This window comes from Haemaphysalis longicornis, unplaced genomic scaffold, assembly GCF_048455015.1.
Source record: "Haemaphysalis longicornis isolate Haplotype H1 unplaced genomic scaffold, Haemaphysalis longicornis Haplotype H1 scaffold_10, whole genome shotgun sequence".
NCBI lineage: Eukaryota > Metazoa > Arthropoda > Arachnida > Ixodida > Ixodidae > Haemaphysalis > Haemaphysalis longicornis.
The window spans coordinates 4,388,433-4,412,443 of NW_027526204.1; the positions used below are offsets into that span (position 1 = coordinate 4,388,433).

A 24,011-nucleotide genomic window follows, 5' to 3' on the forward strand; every position below is an offset into this window, starting at 1 on the left:
GCCTTTTACAGCCTTTCTCTTCCCAGAAAACATCATTTTCAGCTCCTCTGTGAAGAGTACATACCCCACTTTGCAGACCAAACGAAGGGGGAGATGGGTTTCAATGGGCTTTCAATGCAAAGTAGGTTAGCTGGTTGGCTGTATCGCACTGAACAGCCTCCTTTTGCAGTGTTGTCACCATGGCAATAAGTTAAGCTTTTTTTTTTACTTAAATTTGGACATTTTTGGCTTTTTTTTTTTGTTTTATCATCCTGCCTGGCACAGCAACTTACTACTCATCTGTGCAGGTGTTCATTGCCAAAAGTTTGCATACCACAAGGATGAAAATGAGCTACTTTGAAGCTTGGTAGAGTATTCTGCATAACTCCCAACTTCAATGCAAGAGCATATTTTTTTACTACTTTTGACATTCAAGGCATCCAATATTTCTCACAGCAAAGCCAGTATGCCCTAAGCAATGGTATCAATAATTTCACTAAAAAATCGCTGTTAAATGCTGCGACAGTAACGTACATTTTTAATGCAGAGAACATATTTTTATTCCTATATTACTAACTCAAACCTGTTTGCATGAAAATTACAAGTGCACGGGAAACGTTGCGCAAGAAAGGCGATATGGCTCGCGCGCATTGCAGCGCACGCTTACCTCGACCCGCGACATATCGAACTTTGATTATACCTGATATGGCTGGTCAGGTCGCTTTTAAGATTAAAACTAACGTCGCAGGCATTAATTACAACTACTGGCGTTCAATCGTAACCGGTTGCCCAGTCATGTGCTGCTCCAATGCGCGTCGGGTATGCCGTGCGCGCCGCAGCGTTTGACGCGTCGACCGTTTCTTTCTCAAGGCTAGCGAGCCCACAGCCAAAACACAGCAATAACTAAGCGTGTAAACATCGCAAACCCGACTAAAAGTTCACTTCACGAACCGCTATCGCAAGCGCGCACACCGCGTCACCCTCCAGGGTCTGGCGACAGTAGAGTCACGCGCACCACGAAGAGTTCGATGACCTCCTCCTTTCGAGCCACACAACTTCCCGTAATCTGGCTCGTTATCTCCGGCATTCCCATCGCGATAACGTGCGTGTTGAATACCACAGATTGAACAGACACTCGGCCGAGCGAAGCGGCGAAAATGAACTCAATCCGCTCGCTACGCAGCTCAGGCGGCCGCCATCTTGCGTTGCGCCCGCGACATCCAATCAGGAGGGTCGTTGTTCTGCGCCCCGACCGGAGGACCAATAGCGCTTCGGCATCTATTTCTGGCTTCGTTTGTGCGTCGTTTCTTTTCTGCCGTTTAGGCGTTTGTGAATGAACGAAGATAAAAGAGACGAGCGGAACCGGAAAGACGATCGCTCGGCCGATCTAACCATATCAAAATGGCCGCGCCCTGTTGCAGCGCTCCGAAAATTGCTGTTTTTTCGCCCTTTTGCGCTAATAGTTTGTCACCGCGCCTGACAAAAGTATTTTTTTATGCCACTTTGCGACGCTTTTCAGCGTAAAAACTTTGCAGACGCATAGAATAGGAAACATAGAAGCCGAATATGTGGGTTTCAAAAAAACGATGTTTTGGTCATTTTTCCGAAGTTGAAAGCCGCGTCCCCCCTTAAGGCGCGCCTCAGTTGCCGGAATTCGTCAGTGCACTGGAAAGAGCGGCCCAAGCATTCGCAAAACTTGCGATATCCTACAAAAACACCAATGGCACTGTTTGTGAGGACGATACTACCAAGCTGCACTGGAAAACAAGCTTTTCATACGAGGGCAGTGGTTGAGCTCGGGCTGGAGAAGTTCAGCCGACCTTTTTTCACAAATTTTGTGGCGGAGAAAACGGCCAGGAGTGGCGAAAGGAAAAAGGATTGCGGAAAAACCAGAGTCCAGAATAGTGCTGAAAGTGTGACCACTGTGCTCCATTGTTCGAGTGAAGTGTATGGTTGTGAACGAAAATGAACTTTTGGAGAAAAAAAAAAATGCCAAAGTGAAAAGGATTGTGCACTATGTACTAGCGTTCATTAATGTTCTGAAAACCTGACTACAGTGTGGCATTGTGTGCCTAAACCATGGCATTGTGTACGTAAATAAAATTAGCCTGTAAATAGGCTTAAAATGACATCGTTGTTAAGTTAGTGTAGCAGGTCATTGTAGCACTTTACATGCACTCGCAATAAAGAGTTTCCAATTTATTCGCAAAGAATGGGCCAAATCATCGTTGCTAATTAGTGCGTGTAAGACCGTAACTAGCATCTTCGGTGCTTGAATTTTTGCATTTTGTTTTCCGAGCATAGAAAATTCCTCCGCATCCTTATAGCAAGAAAAAACCGCTACACTTCACGAGGAATTTCAACAGAAAGCTTCAATTTTTTTGCATTTACTATAACAAAACGAGTTCCTGGGAAGCTTTTATGACATACGTTTACTTTATGCTTCACAATGAACTTCACAATGTACATCAAATTCGGGAATAACCTCCCCTGCGAGTATGAACCTGTGCACGTTGGTTAGCTAGCCAGTTCCGTTGTCAGTACGTGAGATAATGTTATTTCTTTTTGGCATCACTTCATATCAGACCACGACACTAAATGCGTCGCGTGCACCGTAACGCATCTCACAACGGGAAAGACAGTCAAGAGGCCCTGGGCCCCCCTTAATCAGAAAAAAACATTCCTTCGGGGATGGTCACCGTAAAACTGCTACTTATTCATTCGGAATTACCGAAATCAATTAACTGAAGTGTGATTAAACACGAATTCCCGCGCCAGACGGCTGCTACTAGCGCTCGAGCACGCACTGCCAGCGTAGCCACCGCTCGCCGCAACAGTGCGTAAAAGCGCCCCTAGCGGCCTGGCGCGAAACGAGACTCAGCGCCTGGCTGGGCAGGTCCGAAGTAAAGTTGGTCGTGCTCGCAACACCCTGTATGCACGCATGCCTGTGCAGTGTTTTCTCAGTCTGTTATGCGCAAATTGTCCTCGAAAATAAATGTGGCCTCGCAATCAATGAAGAAATCCTTTATGCATCACAGAGTTAGACACATCCAAAATTTTGATTATCAACCGCTGTATCAGCTACTCTTAACACATGCAACTACAGTGGAATCTCGTTAAACCGCACCTGCATAAGCCATAGTCAGGGGTGAGACAGCTTGATCACATTTGGGAGCAGTTTTTGGAGCAGCGAAATCTCTATTTTGGAGCAGAAGAACCTTGATTTGGAGCAGAAGAACGTCATTTATTACGTCACCTCAGGAGCCTAAAAAATCAAATTTTTGGCGACTCCGGGAAGAAATGTGCACTCGGTTTTGAACGTGCATAAGACTTAAACAGCATTTCAATAAAGTTTTTTTTTCTATTCCACTACCCTTTCACAGACCATTTTTAAATTCTGAGGCTCTATGCATAGATAGCGTGGAGCGCTGTCGGAAATATCGAATTGAAAAACTAAGCAATTGCAAAGAATTTTAAATGCGAATGCATTTATTAGCCGGGGGTTGTCTTGCTCCGTTGGCCGGCGTGTGCCTGCATTCCTCCAGCGCGAGGGCACGTGAGCGCGCACCTCGTAGTTCTGCCTTCGTCGTCGTCGTGCCGGGGGTTGTCTTGCTCCGTTGGCCGGCGTGCGCCTGCATTCCTCCAGCGCGAGCGCACGTGAGCGCGCGCCTCGTAGTTCTGCCTTCGTCGTCGTCGTGCCGGGGGTTGTCTTGCTCCGTTGGCCGGCGTGCGCCTGCATTCCTCCAGCGCGAGCGCACGTGAGCGCGCGCCTCGTAGTTCTGCCTTCGTCGTCGTCGTGCCGGGGGTTGTCTTGCTCCGTTGGCCGGCGTGCGCCTGCATTCCTCCAGCGCGAGCGCACGTGAGCGCGCGCCTCGTAGTTCTGCCTTCGTCGTCGTCGTCGTAAATGCGAATGCATTTCTTAGTCGGGGGTTGTCGTGCTCCATCGGCGTGCGCCCGCAGGTGTTATGTCTCCGCGCTCCTCCTCGCCCCTAGCAACAGCTGTGGCGCGCCTCGCAACCGGAGCAGGTGGTAGCTTGGGCGGGAGTAGCGGAGGGCAAGGGGAGAGGATACGCCCGAGGGAACTTGATATCGCACGCCGTTGCCACGTCTCCCGTTCGAGACACGTCTCCGTACAAGGACTTGTACACCGCGTACCTCGCGCCCAACCTCGCTCGAGACGCCGTTGCCGCGCAGCTGGACGCGGCTATGGAAAGTGTGCGCGTGCGCTCCAAACTCTGACCCCATAGTCTTGGTTGGCGACTTCAACGTTGACGTGCGCAAGAAGAGTGGCGAGTGGCTGGTCGAGTACATGCAGACCAGGCACTCTATGCATTGTCTCTCTGCCGGCTTCGACACGTGCCCCACTACCATTCACGGGAGTTGCATTGATCTGGTCTTTACGCGAAACTGTGACGCGCGTAAGCTTCTCAAAGACCCTTTGACCGTGCACTTTAGCGATCACAAGGCAGTGATTGTGGCCGTCAGGTACAACGATAACACAAACAGGTGCTGATGAATAAATGATTACGTTCACACTCTCGTCATTAATTACACCATTACTCGCAACACACTCATCGGTGCACCCAATGCATTCGCATTTCTGCACGATTCCCTTCGGGGAGGTGCGGGGGAATTTTTTTACTATCATGTGAATGCAGAAATTACTATTTTTTTAATCCCAGATTGGGCTTTACGAACAAGTGTAGAGCCACGGCAAAAGTTGCGCAAAGCGAGGTGACAGTCGTCGCACCCCACCAGGCCTCCCATTTTAATCCCCATGGTGCACGTTCACTACGATCGTAATTTGAGTAATGTTGGTATATTTAGCCACCTCCCTCTTGGCATTAAATTTCACTTCAGATAAATGAACTATTATTACTAGCGTGCAATAATAGCCCGTCCCGCTATCGGACACTGCTTGAGCATTTTGCGGCGATGTAGCCTGCGCCGCCCCTTCTACAGTGTCGATCGTCCCATTCCCGCCACTCGCAAGCTCGCTGTCAAAGGCAGCAATATTTAAGCATTTTATAACACCGCAATGAGTCCGAAATTTCCATTCAAGCACGCACCGCGCCTCACACTCAAGGCCGAAACACGGCAAATTCGCGGGCACCATGTTTCTGATGAACTCCCGTCTTTCGAGTCGCGCAACTTCCCGCAACAGACCAAACGACTAAATGTAAACCCAGCCACCCTCATAACCATCCCCACGGTAGAAATCGGCGAAGAGCACTCTAACTGAACCACGAGCAACTGCTTCGCTCGGCGGCTATGTTTCCCAATCTTCTCCACACCAAGATGGCGGTGCCCCGTGATGATGTTCAGGAGACACGGCGCTCCGAAAATTGCCCTTTTTTCATCAACTTGCACACGTAGTTTGTCACTTCAGTACACATAAGTATTTTTTCTACACGACTTTGCAATGGTTTTATATGGAAAGACTTTAAAATCTCATAGAATATAACATGTGAAACGTGACATTGTGACTTTAAAAAAGACTATCTTGGGGAAAATTTGTACGGGTTTTTTATTAAATGATCAATTGATTAATCCTTTACAAACAGCATCACCTTTGGGGTGCTGGAAAATTATGCCGTCAGTAAGCATTTTTCCCCACCGAAACTGACGGGAGCGTTAAAATCCTTGGCTCTCAGACTGTTTTGGAGCAGTTTGGCGCAATTTTTGCGAATTCAAAGCTTTTGGAGCAGCCCGGCGCAGGAAAACACTTTTGTATCAAAACTGCGCAATATGCGTAGCTGTCTCACCCCTGCATAGTTTCTTTTTAAACGTAGTTGAGCCAAATCCTACTCAACTTCCCTCTTACCTAATGCATTTGGATAAATGGCAGTGCTGGTTGGTCCGCACTTCCTTCGCATCTCCGCACGTACGGTTTAACGAGGTTTCACTGTACTTGGGAGCAACAATGTCTGAAGGCCGCAAATGGACCCAACATGTCGCTTATGCTTGCTCTACTGTTGAAGACAGTCACGGTTCTTATGTCACAAATCAGAATTCACTCCGGCCCCCGTAAAGTTAACAGCTGTGGAAATGGAGTGGGCACACGAAAGGACGGCTACATTTACTCCCCCAAGGTATTCTGTAACAGACGCGGCAAGAAGCACATTTACACCCCCTCCTGGAAGGCCGTCGCAGAGCCAGACACATTCTGGTTTTTGCTCTCCCAAAATAGGTTAAACTTTGATGCAGAGCAGTGCCCAATTCCGCGACAGGTACGGAGCCTGCGAAGTGAACACTGCACGAAATTTCTACTCTGTAAACCTCGTGTGAACACATACGCATACTGTTTTCTCCCAAGAACTATGAAAGGCTGCAATGATTTAGCAAATGCTGTAAATGATTCTCAAACTGCGGAACATTTTGAAACCAATGTCAAAAATTATTTTTTCAGGTGAATCCTCCCGAACACTTCCTCGTTTTTTCTGTAACAATGCAGTTGCATGTACCTGAAGTCCCTTGCCTCGTGTATGTCTGGGGATGTAGTTGACTGATTGTAGGGTTTAACGCGCCGACGCAACGCAGGCGATGAGGCGCGCCGTAGTGGAGGGCTCAGGATTAATTTTGACCGCCCGGGGATCTTTAGCATGCGCCGAAATCTCGTACACACGGACGCTTTTGCTTTTCGCCTCCATCAGAAAAGTGGCTGCTGCGGCCGGTAATCGAACCCACGACCTCGTGCCCAGCACTGGGGATGTAGTACTGCGATGTAATTGATTGATTGCAGGGTTTTAACGCGCCGACGCAACGCAGGCGATGAGGCGCGCCGTAGTGGAGGGCTCCGGATTAATTTTGACCACCTGGGGATCTTTAACGTGCGCCGAAATCTCGTGCACGCGGGCGTTTTTGCTTTTCGCCTCCATCAGAAAAGCGGCCGCCGCGGCCGGGAATCGAACCCGCGACCTCGTGCTCAGCAGCGCAACGCCTTAGCCACTGAGCCACCGCGGCGGGTAGTACTGCGATGTATAATTTTGTGATGTGTCTGATATAAATTGTAGAGTTCAGTATCTATCACCAGCCATAAATTGGTTCTTCATGGTGGTTGTTATGTCAGTTTTGTATTGTAAGCCACCCCCCTGTAGCGGCCCAGTCGGCCAATAAATAACAAGAAAAAAAGCGGTTTGGAAAAAACATCTGCCGCTACAAAAAAAAAAAAAAGCAGGTGACAGTGGCTTTTGACTGTGCTGCGTAGCAGTGAACTGGCATAAAAACCACAGTCTCCCAATGCGACCCACGACACGCAGAGCCTGGCCGGTGCCCACCTGCTCGCAGCCGGGGCGGTCGCAGTGCAGGCACCACTGGCCCTCCTGGGCCGTGTGGCAGGCGGCCTCGAGCAGCGAGTCAAACAGGTCCAGCACATCGATCCAGTGGTACAGCTCACACTGCACAGGGAGGAGGAGAGGAGGGGGCAGCGTCGCTGCAGGGCCAAAAGAGAGACCGCCTGCCCAGCAGGGCCGGCCAAATGGGGGCACGGCCGCATCGCCAAGACCTGGCGAGCCCCACCTGGGCCTTGCAACCCCGGCACAACGTGTGCTGCTCGCACTGCAAACAGCTGCGGGGGCCGCCAGTGGACAGACAACCTGCTGGGGCTCACCCAGCCCCTCTGAAATAAAGTGGCTCGGGGTTCGATCCAATGAAATCATTGGGCTGATGGCAAGCGCAAGTGCTGGCCCCCTTTTGGCTCTGTCCCATCAGTTGCGCTGCCGCTTGCTCACACAATTCAACCCCCAGAGCCGACATCTATCCGCACAGGGAAGGCATTATTCTGGCCAACCTTTCCGGCGCAAGTGAAAAATGGTTTTTAACAGACGGCTCAGAAATCTGAGCACTGCAGCTGCCTGCGCTATTAGATGCGACGCATCTCTTGCTCTCGGCTATGTCCCTCCGTCGTCGCGCACATGTGCAACTCTCCTCCGTTCTCTCCGACAGCTGTGCGCAGCGCTCCCGTTCCGTCTCATTATCATAACAACAGCTGGTGTGCGCGCGCTTCACCTACATTCGCGTCTGCTCCGGCGCGCAAGCGTGCGCATGCGCGCGACTCTCCCCCCGGCTCCTCTCCTTTCAAAAGCAGGAATATAAGCGGGGGAGCGCACGGCGCCAGATCAGTCAGTCGCTCGCTCTCGCCCTTGACTTGACTTTGCTTGACGATACCTCCGTGCTTGACTTGAAGAAGATGAGATGTTCCGATGAAGCAACAGTCCCTTCAGCGAGTGGACTGACGCAATCCAATACCAGCGTCAGTCCAAACGCTTGGTGGCCAGTGCCGCTAAAACACGTGTACTCTCTCATGTCGCATATGCATGTGCATGAAAAGTAAAATTACGCCCACCTTCCCGCGTATGAGAACACCCGCATGTGATGGAAATGCATCGTACGCGTTCACAACACGTTTCCCGCGATTTAGAGAATCGACCCAATGGAAACGCCAATTGAACCCCCCCGATGCGTCGCATCACATCAGGGTTCCCTCGCGGGAAGATGGGCGTAATTTTTTTGAAACAAAACAGATTACAAATTCAGCCCTCCCTGAATTCAGCCCTCCCTCCCTGAATCAGTGCCAGGGGGCCAGCAGTTTGTCAGGGGAAATTCTTCAAGACGGTCACCTCTGTGGGGTTTCAATTATTAAAAGAGAAGGGAGGAAAGGGCAGCGCCAAAACGAGGGCCACTAAACTGTTCCCGCCGCTTCATTACTTGTTTTCGTCTCGCTTAAATGCCTAACCAACACACCCGAATAAGCGCAGTATTGCACCACAGGGGCCCAAGAGCAAATCTGCTTCCTCTGGGCAACCACAAAGGTCCGAAACATAAGGCACCATGATCCACGGGAAATGGCCCGACCGCCCCAGTCACATGTGAACAAGACTTTCCGGTTTACATGTCCGCCTTTTTCTTTTTCTTTTGTTCAAAGCTGCGAATTCGCACTTGCGCGCTTCACTTCCAGAACACTGGAGGAGTGGCCCGGAGAGAGAAGCGGACCGACCTTGCCCCAGTTCCAGCTCTTGACGGCCTGCAGCTCCTGGAGCAGCTCCTCCTGGGAGCAGCTCTTGAGGCGCTCCACGAGGAGGCGGCAGTCTAGCGGCACCTCCGAGGAGCTCTTCTTCAGCCGGCTACGCTCGATCTTCATGGCGCACACTCAGCGGGGCGCTGCTGCTGCTGCCCCCGACGGCTCACTCCCACCCGCCCATGGTCCGGCCTCCTGCTCACCACTGCGGGGGAAAAGGAGGGGGAGACAGCTGCCGCAAAAGCACACCCAGACAGAGGCACGCAACCAACACTGCAGCGGCTCCAGGGCCCCCCCCAAAGCTGCAACAGGCTTTCAGAGCAGGCCACTTGGAATCACCTGGCCAGCACTACTGCGGCCGCAAAATGAGACCAGCTTACACGAACCACCACACGGCACAGGGAAAGCCCCCATCAACCCAGTCTGTTTTATGCGTGGCAAACTACCTACCCTTTCGGAAGGCTTGGGCATATTGTACTTCCTCTTTTTCTGACCCTGCGGTCCTCCCCCATAACTCAGAATAATCCGCATCCTCTCCGCATCCTTCAGGCTAATTACGAACTACCCGACATCCAACTCATCTGGGCACCCGGCCACGCTGACCTGCCCGGAAACGATGCGGCCCACGCCGCTACCTGCGAGTATGCACGCCAGGCCGTCTCCGACCGGCAGACTCCTTGCCCAGATACCCCTCTCACCCCCCTGGATCTCCTCACCCACTACCACCTCAGCCGCCGCAGATATCCTCTCCCTCACCCTCGCCTTAGTCGTCTCGAAGCCACTACCCTCCGAAGGCTACAAACTAACTCTTACCCCCACCGTACACTACTCCACAAAATGTACCCTACCCAATACTACGCGACATGTGCCTACTGCCCATCCCCTGGCACCCTATGGGCCTCGTGCACTGCAGTTTCAAATAAACATGTGGCGCCACCTGGGAGCGGCGGCGGAATTTTTTCTGAAGAACAAAATAAACATATACATCAGTTCGCTACACGGCTTAATTTAAACAATAACCGTAAAATAAGTATACAACAATTACCGCGTTTTTTTAAATTCACAATTGTTATATTAATAGAACTGTTACGCTGACAAGTTGTGCGGGAATACAAGCTGAAATAATTTAGAAAGCGCCCCTTCTCCAATAAAAGCAGACGACAGTACACGGATCAGCTGCCTCCGACGCCGACGTTCACGAAGCACATAGTACCCGAAAAGAAATAAAAAGAACAGATCCATAGGTGGATTTGCGTATGTGCACGCTACTTGGTGTAAGACCGCTATGCCGTGCATCCAGTGCATATTTTTGTCGCGCCTCAAATAGCCTTTGGTGTCAGTATAATCTGGGCACGCATCAGAAAACACATGGAACAACCCACGGATATGCATTCTTGAATTGTACGTAGTCATACCAGCAAAATATGAAGCTTCAAAATGAAAACAGAAACGTAAATATTCACGCTACACTGCGACACAACCGTAAACAGATGGACACACACCAGCCACAATTTGGAGACTCGCATCTACACTTTTATTGAAAGGACTCTCAAATATCTCAAACTTATGTTCCTGTACAACTTGTAGTTTGCGTTTCGGCGACAGTCGGTGAAAAATGAGTTCAAGTGGGGCTTGTTGCGCAAAATATTTTTGCTGACAAAGATAACTTGCACCAGCACAACTATTCACGCAGGCATGTAGTCATGCCAGCGTAGTCACACAAACATCACGTACAAATCTGTCAGCTTTGAAACAATCTACATTATTCAAAATGGTCTTATTTTATCAAGGGCACTCCGAATGCGAGAGGAATCATTCGTGCACAATTAAAGCTCCTGTTGAGCGACCTACCATATCTGTGCCCGTGTCTACGTCGAGCAATAAAAAAGGTAAACAAACGTTCAGAGGCTTTCATGAAAGCCTCGTCTAGCGCATCTACGCCAAAATTATTAGCATATTAAGTACGCATTTATAAACTTATGAAAGCACTTCAAAAAGCATTGCGATATTTTTATGAGCCCATCCAACGAACTCATCGTAGTTTCAGCAGTTTAAGGTAGTGTTTACTCAAGCAGTTGGCATTTTCAAATACCTGCCTCTACAAACCTGAATCTTCGGGCTCTTGAAGCCGCTTATCCTTGGTGTCGCAATATACACACAAACCTTTTGCCGCTATTTCGCACACACAACACATCAAATCACTTCCTGACATGTACAAGGCACAGTGGAGTGTATCCACGGGAGAAATTCGCTTCTGCAAGCACCATGAAGTCGCGTAGTCAGTCTTCTCCTCACAATAAGCTGTCCGCCAGCTGCTTGGTTATGCCAGCAGTTCTAACCCAGCCGTTCTGATCTAAAGCTCAATAAATGAAATCCACCAAAGCGACCGCAGCAACCAAGGCGTTCGTTACTGGCATCGTTGGGACGTTATGCCGTTATTTCGTGCTCTTCGGGGCCGGCGGCCCCACAAAAAATTTTCCGCTGGTGGAGCGATCACGCCTTCCCTCTCACATACATTATCGCTTCCGGGAGGCGATGCACACACAGATGCACACTCCTGCACTCATGGAGGAAAGAATACTCAGGAGAGGCCCCTTGCATCCCAATGCATTGCGAAAAGTGTGGAGGAAGTGGCGTCATTTTTCTTGAGCCCATGGACAATGTTGCTTACTTGTTTACAACTGCGGTGGCCAAATCTGGGCGAATAGAACGGACAAACTTTTAGGGCCCTTGCTACGCTTGCAAACCAGCGCAGTCGCTACGACAAACGTTTTTAGATTAAGCCAGTTTGAAAACTCTGCCGTCGGAGGCGGCCTTAACTACCCCGGCCGCAGCGGCGCTAACGACACGTCGAGATCGGCGGAGCGAGCCGCTGCCGCCGCCGGCGACCTGCCAGGAAAATCCCCTTCGCTCAGCGTTGGCGAGAGCCACAGTTCGTTCTTTGCTTACTTTGCATTTCTCCGTTGTGAAGTGAAGTGAAATTTATCGCTGCTGAGACATAGCGCGCAAAGACCGCAGTGCTGTACGACCCCAAACAATGCTCCCGTCGTCTGCGTTGGCCATCCCGCGAGCCTGTTGCTATTACGACGACAAACGCTACTTTGCCAGGCTAAAGGGGCACTGACACAAAAATTTTGCATCTTGTTTTTTTTGTTGCGATAAGTAGCTAGTGACCTACTTATAACCTGTAGAAACCTCATTTGCTTCAGCGTGCGACGGTTGTTTAATTAGAGGCATTTTCAATGCGGCCAGTCGCAGTTTCGGTTTCAGCGAGTGCCGCGAAACAATGGATTTTGTGTGAACAAAGCTGACCACGTGACCGTCGGAGGGATATCACAGAGCAGAGCCGCCGTAGCACTGTCGAATCCGCATCGACGGCAGTTTCTGCGAATGCCCCCACGTACTGATCTCGTGAGGCGCTTAATAAAAAAGCGACCGTGGATGTGACGCAGGCGCTGTGAGTGCAAATGCTACCGCGGCTAAAGAACGACGCGCGACGCTCGAGACGGTGGGTGGCAAGACGCGCGCTGGGAGCAGCCGGCCGGCCAGCCGGTCTGCCTACAGGTCTGCCTACAGATCTGTTCGGCTTGGCACTGCGGCGGATATTCGAGTGCCGCTCTCGTAAGCGGTGCAGATGACAATTTTTAATGCAACCCGCCATCGCATCAACTCCTTTCTCATGTAAGCCACCATGGTCGGGACTTGGGGACAATTTCGTGCAGCGGTAACAAGCTATCACTCGAGCTACCTGCGCCGGCCTGGGCCACTTCACGGCCGTGGCCGCCGCCTGCACAGCGACCGTGCGGCTAGCTCAGTGGGCTTTTCGTGCCTCCGGCGCGTTTTCGCATCCAATGGTAATAAACAGTAATAGAAACAGAGTGCCTGGAATCGCTGTAGAACTTTGGTCGCGGCCAGCTGCCCGATGAGCTGACGAAATCACGGCGCCTCCGCCGCCAACGATCGGGTCATTCGTTCTCGAGAGCAGAAGCTCCGCCCTCCGGCCCTCCGATTGGAGCGGCGAGCCGGCAAAAAACGCCGGCAGTGCGGAAGCGGCAAACACAAACTCGTGACGTGTTTGGATGTTGTTTATTTACACAATATCTTCGGGATGTCGATTGCGCGTGGTCCTCTGCTGGCTGCTCGGTTGCGTTTCGCACACTTTAAAATTGATTTTAAATATGATCTAGGCTGTATTCGCCGCTGATATTTTGCAGATGATGTATATGTGTTCCCACCAATCTATCTCCGAAGTTATCTCGCCTTCAAAATTTTGTGTCAGTTCCCCTTTAAGAGCTGAAAAATCGTCCTATCTCAAAAACGAAGGCCGTTTTTCGATTGAAACTTTGGGTGAGGGTTAGAATGGGCTAATTGAAGGCGAAATCAACAGCTTAGAACATGACATCGCACAGAGGAATTAGCGACGAAGCTGTTTTCGCTTCGAAGCGGGAGGGCAGGGCGACGCCATGTTAGTCAAATCAAACCGGAGGCAGCAAGGGATGATGGGATAGAGTGCTGGGCTCAGTGGGCTCAAGTCATGGCGGGACTCGGCTTCACAAATGTGACGTCAGGGCCTCTCCTACCTTTTCTTTCCTCCATGCCGGCACTCCTCTCGTTCTCTTGGTAACATCGCGGGCTTCCGTCTTTTCATTTTTATCTTTTATTTGGGCGACGCTGCCTGGTGTTCAGTGGAGGCCGTTGCGAAATGACAGTGCGACCGCGCGCTGCGCTTGTATAAAACTCGTTTTTGTGTGATGAATCGCTTTCCTGTCGCCTTTAGGCTTTGCGAACCATATTCTATTTAATAAAGTACCGTTTGGCTGTTCGTATCGCATGGCAACAGAATAGCGGTAATTTCTTCTTTCTCTTCTAATAATCGTACTGCGCGGAATACTATGCTCCGGACGTCGTTTGCTCACAGACTTCAGAAGTTATGCCTCCGTTGTCAGCTAGATGGCGCTGAACACAGCGCATCAGTGGTGCCACCATACAAGCGCACGAGGCCCATACCACCTGGTATGGGAATGCCAGCAATCCCCGTCTTTATCTCCAATCCCCAACCCTACTTACGAGCAGTGGGCGGACTGGCTGACCAGCTCGGACCTTGCGGCGCAACAAGAAGTCGTCGCTAGAGCCCAGGCAGCCAGCCAGGACCAGGGCATCCCGGACTAAGGACGCCCCCACAGGGCTGGTGCCCCTGCCATCTAGCACCAAATTTGCTCGTTTTTATTAAATCTCTCTCTCTCTCTCTCTCTCTCTCTCTCTCTCTCTCTCTCTCTCTCTCTCTCTCTCTCTCTCTCTCTCTCTCTCTCTCTCTCTCTCTCTCTCTCTCTCTCTCTCTCTCTCTCTCTCTCTCTCTCTCTCTCTCTCTCTCTCTCTCTCTCTCTCTCTCTCTCTCTCTCAAGCGTTCCACTGCCTCATAGGGAATTGATTGAATGCAGCGTGTAACGTGCCGATGCAGCGCAGGCGATGAGGCGCGCCGTAGTGGAGAGCTCCAGATTAATTTTGACCACCTGGGGATCCTTAACTAGCACCGATATCTCGCACACGTTGGGCAAAAACCTTGGTTAGCATCCCACAGGTAGCGACCATTCATCTCGCAAGAAACAAACCAAGCTGGCACAAAGAATCAAAGTGATGACTGCACTTGACAGTGCCAGCACACATTGCAAAGGCTGTGGGTGCCTCTACTTCCAGAATCTATCCGCACAACAGCCCACTTTTCGGGCAACCTTTTTGCCCGCTCCCCCGGCCACGTCCCTTGCACGAGACGAGGCTCTGCCTGCAGCAGACCTACCAGTTTCCCGCGCTGCATACACAGTTACGGTGCATGCTCTTCCTGGGCAGTTGCTAAAGGCAGTGTGCGGCTGCCCCAAAAGCAATCTGACCAATGGCAGAAGCTGGAGGAGCGCTTCGGCACATGAACCCAGCTGAGGTGCTCTGCAAAAGAAGGCCCTGGGATTCACCTTTCCCGCAGAGCAGAAGTGGCACACTCTGTTTGCTCCCTGCGAGAAGACTGGACAAGGCGAGCATGCAAGAGCGACCGGTGGCGACACTGGCGCAAGTAACAACTCTACAACTCCCGCAGCCATTCTGGCCCGCCAACAAAGGCGGAAGCAGCGTCACCTATTAACTATGGCCCCGAATAAAATTAAACTTGGTGAAGGCAGAGTTCTGTTTGCAGTCACAAGTTGGACAATTTTTCCCTGCACGTGCCGATACACCAGTTGGGGTCGTTTTCCAAAACTGTTCTAATGAAAGGACCTCTCGAGTTTGTACACTTTGCCACCAGCAGGAGCTCGCAGCACCTGGAATTCAACTCGTCATTCGCAATGCACGTCGGCAAGGAATCTTTACAATTCTGTCACACCATAATTCATGCAATCCCACGATCACATTACACAGCACTGCCAGCAAGACCCTTTCATTTCCACATTTCCTTCAGGCACCTGATCCTCTCGGCGCAGCTTTTTGGAGCAGTTCCCTACCAATGCCCCCCGAATCTGGTGCTGTGCGTGCCAGTGGGCGGAGCTGCTCGCAAACTGGTGGTTCCAGGCCACCAAGGCCAATGCAGAACGTGGACAGCCAGCGAAGCGCACTTCATGGTCAGAAATGATGACCGTCCAGCTGATTACGCAGACCAGGGCCGTCTGTCTCCTGAGGGCGTGAGCACCAGTGAACCGCTTTCACCGCCGCCCATGTAACCCTGTCACTGCTCATGCTGGCGGTGGCCCTTCCGCTTGGCACAGCACCATCACGAGTGAAGCGCACCCAATAGTGGAGCTGGGTGCAGCAGCTTCTTATACCAGAATGCAATGCACACATGTCCTCCACAACTTAATCCCACTCCTTACACCCTCCATGCTGGCCTGCCGACTTTACCAAGGAAGCCCTTGAGAAGAATGGCAGCCGCAATTTCTGCCTGCGAGTCTCACCCACACCGAAACAACTATCTGGTGTTGAATTCCAATGGCAGATTCAGAGCAATTTCGAAGCAACTTTTCTGCTCTGTGTGGAGCCGACACGTTCCAATGGCAGATCGGGAGCGCTGTCGCAGCCGATATCGCTCCATGGAGCAAGAAAAGTAGCTCCGCCGAAATCGGCGGAGTCGGCCGGAACTCATTAGGGCGCTTACTTTTGCCGCGTGAGGTTGCCAACGTTGCCGCCGTCTGCGCTTCCGGCCAGTGCTCGCCTTCTCTGCCTACTCCAGCCCCGCAGCACGGTATGAATGCGCCCGCGGGAACCAGACAATTTCAGGAAGGCGCGGCGCAAAGAATACTGGGGATTTCCTGTTCCCGTCATGGTTCGGCACTTTGCTCCGGAGGGAGCGGCTGTGTTCCAAAGGCAGCTTCGGAGTACCTGCTCTTCGCGGAGCCAGCGCGCTCCGCATTTCGAATTCAACATGAAGCTCTTCACAAGCCCAATTTTTACCCTGGCCCAAAAGACAATGGCTACAAGAACGCTATCTGTACCATGGCCACTCGTGATGAGACCGTGCTTGCAAGTGGCACGAACATCATATGCTTCCAGTGCAGCTATCATCACCATGGGCAGACGTTTGTCCCCACCATCACCAGTGGTGTTAATAAAAGCTGGAGCGTGACCTGTGCTATGCACAGGTCACGCGCGGTCACTTCGCGGTCACTTGTGAGGAAAACCCAGAGTCCTGGCACTTTCCCCAGTCCTAAGGCGAGAGGGGAAGGTTGCCTCTCTCTCTTTGGCAGACCCCCTCCACGTGACCGGTCCGTCGGGGCCCCGGTCTGGGCGTGCGGGACAAGGGAAGGGGCCTTTGCGTTCGTGCGGCCGGACACCACAGACCGGAGCTCTGGCCTTCCTGTGTGCGCGCTTGTCTCCTGATCTTCGCCAGTCGGCTGGGTCAGGACGAGCACAGAGCCGAACTACGTTACTGGAGCACCCGATAAATGCGGGTTTGGCCATTTCGGTGCATCTTCTGTGTTCCTTGCTGTTCTCTGCCGCTACGCCAGCCTTGCGGCCGTCTCGAGTACAAGATAGGTCGCAGTAAGAACCCTGGTCCACACATTTTTGCCGCCCAACCTGGGGCGGTATGAGTTCGCACGTATGCCCTTCGGTTTGTGCGGGAGTCCCAGCACATTCCAACGCTTGATCCACCGGGTGACCGGTGAGACAAAGTGGCAGCACGCCCTCGCCTATTTCGATGACATTGTCGTCTACTCCCACACCTTCGAGGAGCACCTCTGCCACCTCAAAGCCGTCCTGGGAAGACTCAGGGCGGCTGGCATAGCCATCAATCCTGCCAAGGCACAAATATGCAGCGCTCAAGTGAGTCTGCTCGGCTATCGGATTGAACGCGGACAGGTGTCCCCCCATCCCGAGAAACTCCGGGCGATCTTGGAGTTTCCCACGGAGTCCGGCGCTTCCCAGGGATGGTCGGCTACTACCGCCAGTTTATCCCCCGCTTGCGTGCGCCTGCAAGCAAAATCCGCCCCTTGGGAGTGGGGAGAGGAGCCTACGCCAGCTGGCGGAAGCTGTTGCAGACACTGCATCACTGAAACTGCCGGATCTGAGCAGGCCGTTCGTGATCCAGACGGATGCGAGTGACCTCGGCCTAGGGGCAGGTCCCCTTCAGGTGGAAGGAGAACTGCGACCCATGCACTGACACCGGCAGAGCGAAACTACTCGGTCACCGAGAAGGAGTGTCTGGCCATAGTTTGAGATGTACGTAAAGGGGCTCAAGTTCACGATTGAGACCAATCACATGGCTGTCCCGCATCCGCAAGCCCAGCAGGAGGCTCGTGCCATGGGCCCTGACACGCTTCAAATACAAAGTTCACTAACGCAAAGCTGCCACAAATGTGGTTGCCGACATCCAACTGGCCAGAGAAGCCGGGGAGGATGCTGAGGGCCACGGCCTTTCTCAGCGTGAGAGGAGCGCAATGTGCAGGAGTCCCCGTGCTTCGCAAGCTCAGCGCACAGGCATCTTGACTGGGGAGGACACTCTTCTTGACTGCATGAGGCTCAGCAGGAGGACTTGTTTTGTTGTGAGGTGATCACCAGTCTTAGTGAAGAGACAGACTAGAGCTGTGCACGGGCCGAACATTCGGGCTCGAGCCCAGCCCGAGCCCGGTGCTTATCGCAGTAGGCCCGGCCCGACCCGACGAAGAAGGCTGACGGTCCGGTCCGGCCCGGCCACAGACCTTAACCTTGTGGCCTGGGCCCGGCCCGGCTACGTGTTTCCAACCCAAATACCATAGGGGCCCGCGCCTGATTGGGGCACGTTTGGAAGCGAAAACTACCTCAAGGCGGTAAAACGCATCGTAAGGGAAATGATAACAGGCAAAACCAACATTAAACGGGCAAAACAACCCCAATTAAACATAGCTCATGCACATATCCCTACCGCAGCTGAGGCTTTCGACTCCCTTTCCCTCATCTCCCAATAGCCCCCCAGGGTTATTCAACGCAACAAAACGCACGCGGCAGTAAGAAAATCACGCCACAAGACATGAGAGGGAGGGAAACCGGCTGCTCTGATCATCTGCTTTGTAGTGCCCTCACTACACCTCACGCCACCACCCTGCCATCATTAGCTGGGAAAAAAATAAGCCCACCGATCGGCAGTCTAAAAAAAAGCTGAGGCTGTTGCGCCACAGAGAGTTGAGCGTTGCTGCTCATCTGTTGGTTCAGAGCATGCTCACACGCCTCATCAGAGTTGTCTGCAAGCAGCCATCGCCCTGCATTACAACAGTGCCGTACACACGAGACATTTGCGGCTACAGTTCCGACCCAATAGTGTTGAGACCAAGTTGGTAACCAAGTGAAACCCCTTGGAAGTAGAATAAGCTGCTTCATCGCCATGCCACACAAAAAACTGGCTCAAATCAACATCTGTGCTGGCTATTGAAGCATGCTGGCGAAGTGGTGAGAGCAGCCCTCAACGACAAGAATGCGGGAAAAGATGCGACGCCCGCCCTTCCCCATCTGTTCTAACAGCCCATGCATTGATGAGTGAGTGGCACGACGAAGGAAGGCACACACACGGTGGTGGAGTCGACGACCGATTTTTAACGGTTCCAGGCACCATTTGCTTTTCCGGACTGCCCGATTCTTCGGTTATTTTTGCCGTCCCTTAAGGGGCCATGCAGACAAAATACAATTTTGTTGCGTTCGTGTTTTATAGCTTGTCCCCAGCGCTTGTTCGGCATCAAACAATGCCAAATTCGCAAAGAAATTGATCAATTTAGGTCAAAATTTTTATTCTCCCACCAAACCGTGTGTTTTCGTGGCTTCTGCCATGAAGACACAAACAAACTTCCAGTGCGTCATTCGGCTCTGCAGCCTTGTTTACCGTCAGTCCTCCCAGATGGTGCTACCATACTGAGCCACGGGGCGTTGCTGGCCGTTGCTTTGTTTTTGACCGTATTTGCACCTGGCTTGCTTTTGTTACGGTAGAAAGTAATCCTTTTGTGAACATGGGGTACGCTCGACAAACAGGTGCAGCATGTAAGACGTCGCTTACAGACAACTCCAAAGCAGCAGTGTGCTGTGCAGCTAAAGCAAGCGTAATGCGCCCAGTCGGTGCGTATCGGTACTCCTCTGTTAATGTGTATCTTCACAACTTTCGTTGTTTACCGCACTATTCTTGCTGCTGTAAAATCACTTTGCACTACATTTAAGCACAAACAGCTCATTCTAATTTGTGTTTGCCACCCTCCGCCAATCGCACAGCTGGGCACATATGACATCATAGGTTCTCTTGTGGGAAATGAGCTGGTGGGTCGCAAGGCCATTCCCTGTTTCCCTAATTACACTGCTTATTTGAGCAAAGACCCACGTCAGTGTGGTTCTAACAAGGCAATCTTTCGAATGAATCAAACTTGTCTGCATGGCCCTTTGGGGGTCCGAATAACCAGTCCACCACATTCACAGTGCTGTATCTGTGTGACATCAGGCCATCAAACGCCGCAGCTTCCTCCTCCTCCTCACCGTCCCTTAGGTGGGATTCACACGGCGGACGGATATGTGGCGTCAACACAACGCCACCGGGTGGTCCGGCTTGGCGGGGCATCCACAGTGCGAAGGAAGCGAGGCGGCTCTCGAGAGGCCCACACCCCAGCTCTCGATCGCCCACAGCGCCCCGAAATGCCAAGGCGTGGTTTTCCGGCGCCCACACTTGTCCCAGTTTCGACCCCGCCACCTTGAAAAAGCCGCCCTTGCACCTGGTACAATCTGCAACGGCGGTGAGCACAGTTCCAAAAACAGGTGCCATTCCCCGCAGAGGTCCACCGCCGTCCAGCAAAAACATGCGGAGGCAATTCCGTTCCCGGAGCATCTGCGGGTGTTCCCAGCCGAGGGGCGCACCCTAGAACTGGCTGCGTGAGCAGGCTCCGCAGGCCAGAAGGACAGGATTTCTCCGTCATGTGAATCCCACTTTACTGAACCTCGTCATCACTGTCCTACTTCCTTTAATGGTGTGAGGCCAACAGAAGAGGGCAAACAGCGCCAAAAATTATGATCATCACTAAAATTGGCAGCTAAAATGGCCGGTGTATTGAGACAAGTGCGACTAGGTGTGATGTGAAATGAAGTGCAAAAATTTGACCTCCCTTGCTCATTGGAAATGGTGATTCCCATTGGAAATGGTGGTGGAAATGGTGCTCATTGGAAATGGTGATCACCATCATTGGAAATGATGGGATCACCGGCTTAGAAGTACGATAGTGGAACAAGTTGTCTCTGGGAAGTGCTGTGCCTCGCATTCAATTAGGATGTGGACAATGAATGCGTGTCCTCTGCACCTGCGCCACAGGCATCTTGAAGGTAGGTCTCGTGAGCAGGTTGATGTGCAGCTGGTCAGTAACCTGGCAAAGGCAAGTTCGATGAATCTGCTGCCCGTAAGTTGCGCGCCATCCCAAGTGTGGTTTTACAACACCCAGCTTCTCTGTCTGATGTTTTGTTTGGAGATTACACATTGCGAGCTCTCCAGGCTGGCTTAGGAGTTCCTTTGGCAAAGACTTCTACAAGCACGCCACCTGCTGAGGGGAGCTTCTTCACCTCGTAATGGCTCCCAACAACACTACATAAACTTTGCAATTTGCAGAGACTGATTTGGTAGCGAGTGGCTTCTGCAGATTGCATCATCTTCTAGCAGGGAAAGTTGTGACAATGATGGTGGTGGGAAAGTGACGGTGCACGCGCATATTAACCATGGGTGCCTCCAATGAGCCTTCCAACTAAGCTCCCTTCCTGGTGGACAAGGGCTCCTACTGCCTCCATTTGAGACTTCTCTTGCAGCCTATAACTCCTCGTCAGGGCTGGGCTCATTCACCACGCATGTGGGGTTCATTCTACCATCAAGGTACTTGGTGCAGGGTCGAGCAGGATGGTTTGCTCCCTCAAGATTGGGGTCCCCATGATATGAATAGGAACCAGGGTTGTTTTTAATATGCCCAAATATAACCAAATACCCATACGTTTATGCTGTGAGATTTCACATAAACGGTGCTTTGCTTCCATTTGTGAGGGCACAAAACTAGGAAAAAGCTTGCCACTGAAACCGTCAAGCCAACTTAGCACTAGGCTGTTCGTAGCAAGTCTTCTGCCAGCCAAAGCCAACTACTGCCGTTACATGATGCACAAAGAAGACACCAGTGGTGCCAACCCAGCCTGACAAGTACCCAAGCCACAAGGTTTATGCAAGGAGCAAGCTCTCTGCCTGGAGTGAACACCTCACAGCACAGTGTTGCATGCTGGGAAAGCTACAATTCCACCCCTCAGCTACCCTAGGACTACAGAAAAAAAAACGAGTATAGCAAGACCACCACACGCTGCACCTAGTACTAGCATCACAGACAAACGCACAGCCTTCAAGGAAAGAAAGACCCACTACGCCCTTTCACTGCAAAGCCGAGCTCTTCCACCACGTACACTGCAGAACAGGCAGTGCAAACGCATGCAGTGAGAAACAATCCTCTAGTGGCAACTCCGCCCCAACAGGTGCCTCAACTGGATTGAGCTTTCATAACATGGGCTTTGCAGCAACTTGCTCAATCAAAGCGCCCACAGAGAGAGGTTTCTGGTCAAAAGCTTCCTATGATGATCAACTTTAGCAGTTGTGTGTCCACAGAAAGAAGGGCCCGCCTCTCAACCATGAACCTGCATGCTCCAATGAGGACATCAGAGCGAGCGATGTGATGGGCAACAACAGTGTATTTAGGCGAAATCCCATAAGGCCGTTTCTGGCAACAACGCGACAAAATGTCACATAATTACCACTCCTGGAAAGCATACTAAGTTTTTTTATCGGGCCAGAGCCAAGCAATGCAACAAAATCCAGAGACGGAAGGTACCAGCAACAGCCTGATCTTGCCACTCATAGTAGTACTAGGTCATTTACTCAGAGCGAATGTGCTGCTACTGCCCTATGCGTCATTCGCAAAAATTGTTTCATGTTGTTACACTGTAAACATGTCCAAACATGCCCCCTTATACGTACAATTTTGAAGTTTTAGTTATGATATGCCTGTAGAGGGCTAGAAATTTTACGTCTGCAAAGCCAGTGTGGGCATATCTTAATGCCGTGACTATTTTCACCCGCTTTGCTGACTGTCCCGTGAACATGCCAAAGGAAGCTGACAGAACACGCATTGGGTGGCACGTCAAACGCGGGCTACACAAGAGCGGTTATCATTGCACCGCCGAAAGCGTCGTGACATCACCCCCGTTGCACATCCCAGCCCCCAAAATAGGACGAAAACGAGACGGAATGCACGACATCTACACATACCTACAACTGCATAACCCACCCGCCTTTCTGGAAGCAAGGCCCACAACACGGAGCAGAGATTCGTGTTTACCACAGGTGTCGAACAACCAAATGAACTGCTAGCGACGTATCGGATCAGCCAGCGGTGGCGCAATTAGACCCACGCGGGAGGAGGGGACGTTCGCGCGCCAAGGAGTCGCTAATGCGCTCCAAAGCTGTCAGCTGTTTTCGGTATTCGCCAACAGAGCGGCCTGGAAGCGCGGGCTAGGGCCGCGCACAACGCGGTGACCCGCAAAAGCAGTGTACTGGATTAAGGCTTGACACAGGCTTCGATTTCGCTAAGCTCGGACAAGAGCTTATAAACGCAGCAGGCGCCCGGGAGGGTTCGCTATCGTTCTTTCACTGGCCTTCCAGACAACACGCAGAAAGCGAGGGGGAGTTGCACAACAAAAATCGTGCCAGCGTTGGTTGCAAGGCCAACTGACGTTGACTGGAGCAGCACTTCGAAAGATGATGCTCCGAACCCACCCGCGACCGAGGTGCAACCACGAGTCGAGCTACGGGTTTGAAAGCGCACGCGTGACGGCGGCGCCTTAGGCCTAACCATCGTGACCGATGGCTTTGACAGCCGACGAAGTTGTTTCAACGGCGTCGGGGGATCTCGGGCTCATTCTCCGGATTCGTTAACGGCCCTACTTCACTCCCGCAGCTTGTTCGACGTAGAGTTCAAAGGAGTAGCCAACAAACAAAGACTTTTCGCGCGAGTGCAAGTGCACAAAGGTCGCCATTACCGAAGCTAGTAGACGGTGTTTATTTCGGCACCCGCTGACTTGCAAAAAAAAGGACGCCACTACTGACCTTGCAAAGGAGTGAGTGAATCACGTTTGTGGCGTGGTCTGTTGTGGTCAAGTCACAGGCCGACGCTCATTGCACACTGTGTAAGAAGAAATGTCGACAAGCACACACAGGCACACCACTTGCACGATTACCATGAACGGTGAGAACCCGGTACACAAGCAACGCACAAGCTTTTCGCGACAGGGGGCGACAGTACGACTAGAGCTGAAAGAGCCGCTGTTTTCAAGCCCCGCAGCCGACAAACTTTTGCCACTCTTTTTCTCACCGATTGCTGGAGCCAAGCAAACTGGTGTCTGCTTTTAACCAAACCAAGATGTCACAATAAATGTATGTGTAATTTTTTCATAAATACTTCCCGACACCGTTTTGACGCGAAGCCCAAAGGGCCCCAAGTGCCATGAATTTAAATGGTCTGCC

The 24,011-nt window shown here is 51.7% G+C and overlaps 1 protein-coding gene across 6 annotated transcripts in view; it reads right to left on the reverse strand.

Moving 5' to 3' along the window:
• Positions 1–23,798, reverse strand: part of Huwe1 (HECT, UBA and WWE domain containing E3 ubiquitin protein ligase 1) — a 231,872-nt gene extending 208,074 nt beyond the window's left edge. For all 6 annotated transcript variants that reach the window (XM_077688793.1, XM_077688795.1, XM_077688794.1 and 3 more), the window contains exons 1-3: positions 23,595–23,798; positions 8,975–9,200; positions 7,257–7,376 (exon numbers count right to left, since the gene is read on the reverse strand). In XM_077688793.1, the coding sequence (XP_077544919.1) occupies positions 7,257–7,376; positions 8,975–9,118 (264 nt within the window). In that variant the 5' untranslated portion in view covers positions 9,119–9,200; positions 23,595–23,798. The remainder of the gene's footprint in view (positions 1–7,256; positions 7,377–8,974; positions 9,201–23,594) is intronic.
• Positions 23,799–24,011: the final 213 nt, after the last annotated feature.